Here is a 4,392-nt window from a genome sequence, read left to right as displayed (position 1 = left end):
AGACCAGGAAGGCAATGCTGGCGTACATGTTAAGATACTTCAGGTAGAAGCACAGCAAGCACACCACCTTTCCAAAAGGCCAAGTGACATTAATGTAGTAGTAGATACGCAATGGCAGGGACAGGACATGAGCCAGGTCAGCGATGGCCAGGTTGATCATGAAGATGATGGCTTTGGTCTTCTTGCTATAAATCATAGAAGCAACCAAATTACTATTTCATGTGTAATAACCAATGTTAAGTGATGAGTCAAAATGTTCTTAGGAAGCCCACACACATTTGCAGTCATTAAGCTTTGGGTGCATAAAGAAGTTTGCATAGTAGATCTTCAATATATTTGAATCAAATAATGAGAAAGCAATTTAAGAAAAACCGACCTTATGAAGCGACACAGGACCCAAAGAGCGAGACTGTTTCCTAGCAAGCCTGGGATAAAGATGAAAAGGTAGAAATAGGTGTAGAGCTTATTCATGCTTTGTTCCCATTGAGTAGAGTTGGTGACCATAACACATGAGGCATTTGTGGACGACATCATGACACTGCAGAATCATTTATTGTACCTCCTCTGTTTTAGCTGGAAATACAAAAAAGTGATAACAATTTAATCAGAATCAGAATCAGAATCAGGCTTATAGGCCAAGTGTGTTGACACACACAAGGCATTTGGTTCCAGCTGTTTGTGACTCTCAAAAGTACAGACATAAATAAAACCTATACATGACAAAACAGACAAGACAAGACAAAAACAGACTATACAATACAATACAGACAATATGAGACAGTAATAAATGACAGTAATAAATACATTTAATAAATGAACACACACTGATAACTATGACAAATTGTATTGATTTGCACTTACAAGTATGGCTACCTAAAGCAATATTGCTAATTTTCTTCAATATTTAGACCACTCCATAAAATAATCGAGCACAAAAACACTGCTTGTTATGATTTGTAAGTGTTTATGATTATAAGAAGACCAAAAGGAGTATGAAATGTTAAAGAAATATGACTATTAATAATACATTTTAAATAAAGGTCTATTAAAATTTACAATTACCTGAAACTCTAATTAATTATGTGATAAATACAAGATGGTAGTACTTAAGCAACAGCTCAGTGTGGTTTCTGTAGTCAGTAGAGAAAACGTGGGTGGTGTAGAGAAAACACGTGCTGGCCTTTTTCAACATGCATGCGTTGTTGTTGATATTTGGTGGCTTTCAGTATAATTCAGTGGGTACATCTAAGACTCAATGAACATTTACTTTTTAAAATTAGAGAACAAAGTGGAATCCCTGACAAAATGGCTGCGTAGCTAGTAATGAATTATTATACAAGCATCAGTATGCTGGCAGATTAAGGTTAAGTAAAAACCACATGTAAATGTGTTAATATTGCATTGCAATGTTCCTGTGACATTTTCAGAATTGAATTTATATAAAGAAAAATTATATATATTTTTTAATTATAAATTAAAGTATAATTGCATATTAATAGTAAATGAATTTATACTGACTGATATTTAAAAGTAATATATAGTTCATTAAATAGAAGTGAAATAAAATTTAAATTGTAGTAATGGTGCATAACAGGGTGTTTAAAGGTAGGGATTTTTGTTTGTATGTATGCATGTATGTATGTATGTAGGTATGTTTGTATGTATTTCATTATAAACATTCTCTGATAGAACTTAGTCTATGATCTCACCATGTTTGTTTGAATATGTCCCCTAACTAAACTTAGGCCTTTTCAACTGGTGTATTTATGTTGGGATCGTGTAACCATTTTAAGGGGTGGGGAATTAGTGTGGGAAATGTTTGCAATCACAAATTTCAATGATATGGGGTTCAATACTATATAGATTATTGGCATAAACTGCAAACAAACAGCAGTTTTGGAATGCAACACTAAATAAAAACAAATAGCTAAAATGATTTGGTTTGTTGGTTTCTTCTGAAACAATGCTTTCCCATTTCCACCAAATGCTTATTGGTTTAATGTCATAAGCCTATATCGTTTCTTGCAGGGGTCTGCCAGCTTATCCACAAATGGTTGATGTGGCTGCAGGATTTCATTTAAACAAAGCAGGGGCCATACCTTGTTTATCTTAGACTTCAGGTAATTAGCCAGTGTACCTCCAATTGGTATGCAATGTAAGCATGCGATCATAACAGCCTTTTACGGATTATATTTAAAAATCCCTTGTGTAGAGCAAATGTTGCTCATGGTAAAAATAAAAATCCTTCTGAATTAATAAGTGACAGTCATTTTCTCGTGTACATGATGAGTGTAAAGATTGCAAAGTGTTTGCTTTTATTTGCTGTAACTATAAAAACATTTTCTTTGTGTGTGTGTGGGTGCATGTGGGTTTGCATGCATGCATAAACACGTGCACGAGTGTGTGTTCGTGATGACAGTACTGTGTGTGTGTATGTATTGAATTTAAACACAAGTAGGATTTACAAGCTGGCAGAAAACTGCACTTTAGACTTACTGGTCACTTTCTGCAAACTCTCGCAAACTCTTGCACACCTTGTTTTACCCAGGCCCAGCCGATGTTTCTGGCCTCACATTTGGGACAGTGCAGCATATAGTTTATACTCTAAAATAATGGGTTTTTATTTATTATAATGTACTTTACTGCACAACTACAACAAATGCTCAGGTCATGTCTTCCCCTCACAGAGGTCACTCCTCTCCGAGTTTTGAACACCAATACAACACCGCATATACAAATGAACAACCAAAGAAGTTTAGTATTTTCACATCACATTTTACATTTTAAAACGTTATTATGTTATTTTACATGTATTGATATTTGATAATAGATAATACAGTTCTTAGAGTTTTATGAGGATTTTTTAAAGTTTATTAAAAAAATATTACAAGTAATCAGTGATGAATGCACAAATCTTTTTATATCTGTCATTGAGTTGTTAAATGAAATTTGCTGATTTGATTTTAGTGATTTATGCATGGAAATTGTAATGAAACAGATGCCAAGCACAAATGAACTTTTTTCTCTTCACAAATTATTTAATGTTATATGATGATAACAATACACAGTTATATAGATATACATGATACACAGTTAGAATGGTCTGTGATCAGTTCTATAACATATGCAATACTATGCATTAAAGCAAGTTTCCCGCCATTCAAGAGAATCGCAAATAATCTTAACAAATGCCAACTCCCTTCCTGCACTGCTTTCGGAACGGAGGGGTGAGTGTTTACGTGGCAAGAAGTAGCAATACAAAATGACGAAAAACGAAACCACAAAAGAACATAAACAGGTGCAGACTACGTCAGATGTTGAGAACTGTTATAATGCATGGTGCGTTTTTTTTCTTTTACTATATTGTATTTTATCTGCGAGAATGTAATGATACAAGATGTTTCTCGTATTTGAAGGTCATATTTGACTGAGGTTGCAACCAACTAACTGATTTCTTTGTTTTTTTGCAAAATAAATGAGGTGCATTTGTTGCCAACCCTGGGCATAATTGCACTATTTAATATTATCACAAGCCTACATGCCCACTCAAATTTTCAGTAAACAAGCTAACATAGTATTGCAGTTTATGCAAAAAAAAAAAAAAGCAGACAGTCATTGCACCGGAAAATGATTTGGCTGACATAGAAATAGTACCGATATGATAGAAAAATACTTGGCTTATGAATACACACTGTACAGTTATAAAGCAAAACGCATATTGAAGTTTCACTTCTAATTGCATACATTTGTAACTGTTATATAGCAGTAGGCATTTTTTTGTCTGACACATAAATTACAGTATATGTAACCAGTGCTATAGAATGAGTAGCTTTTAATTAACTTAAGGAAGAAGAAAAAAATCAACCATCTGTACTTACCCATTTATTGAATAATTTTATGCATTATTACTTTCACACCTACTTGTATCCTAATCAGAAATAAACAATTTGTAATCACAACTAACTATTTAGCTAGCTAAAGAGTACACAAAGTTCCCTTTTTAGCCTAGTTGCTATCATGCATTGTGGAACTACCTTTCGTGTGCAGTGAGGTTCAGAATTCAGCAGTTGTGGCAGCACTGTTGATGTCAAAACGCTCTATATGCGCCAAAGTGCTACTGTTTTTTTTACCTCCCAAAGAGGAAGTATCTTATCAGATTGGCCCAGTATTGCTCAGTTTAATGCAGTGTTATCCTCCTCTCAGGCTCAAGTCTATTCTACAGCTACTAGATAAACGATATTCCTGAAACGCAGACAAATTCAGTTTCTGATCTTTCCACAGATACAAATGAGCCCTTAGATACAAATAAATATTTTAAGAGTTGTTTTGTTGTAGACTAAATGTTGCAATTTGCTCTGAGATTTAACTGTTTGGCAATAAGACTACTTCATT

At 34.0% G+C, this 4,392-nt stretch overlaps 1 protein-coding gene across 2 annotated transcripts in view; it reads right to left on the bottom strand.

The window, feature by feature from the left end:
- The window catches only part of p2ry10 (P2Y receptor family member 10), a 5,704-nt gene extending 1,596 nt beyond the window's left edge, over positions 1 to 4,108 (bottom strand). The window contains exons 1-3 of one of the 2 annotated variants that reach the window (XM_046850452.1): positions 4,035 to 4,108; positions 377 to 573; positions 1 to 185 (exon numbers count right to left, since the gene is read on the bottom strand). The exon at positions 1 to 185 is cut by the window's left edge and continues 1,596 nt beyond it. In XM_046850452.1, the coding sequence (XP_046706408.1) occupies positions 1 to 185; positions 377 to 534 (343 nt within the window). In that variant the 5' untranslated portion in view covers positions 535 to 573; positions 4,035 to 4,108. Of the gene's footprint in view, positions 186 to 376; positions 574 to 3,878 lie in introns of both variants that reach the window. The other variant, XM_046850451.1, reaches the window with a different exon arrangement.
- Between the last annotated feature and the right edge of the window lie 284 nt (positions 4,109 to 4,392).

Source organism: Silurus meridionalis, chromosome 5, assembly GCF_014805685.1.
Source record: "Silurus meridionalis isolate SWU-2019-XX chromosome 5, ASM1480568v1, whole genome shotgun sequence".
Taxonomy (NCBI): Eukaryota; Metazoa; Chordata; class Actinopteri; order Siluriformes; family Siluridae; genus Silurus; species Silurus meridionalis.
Note: the sequence above shows the minus strand (reverse complement) of the source record. Positions and strands in the feature narration are given on the sequence as shown.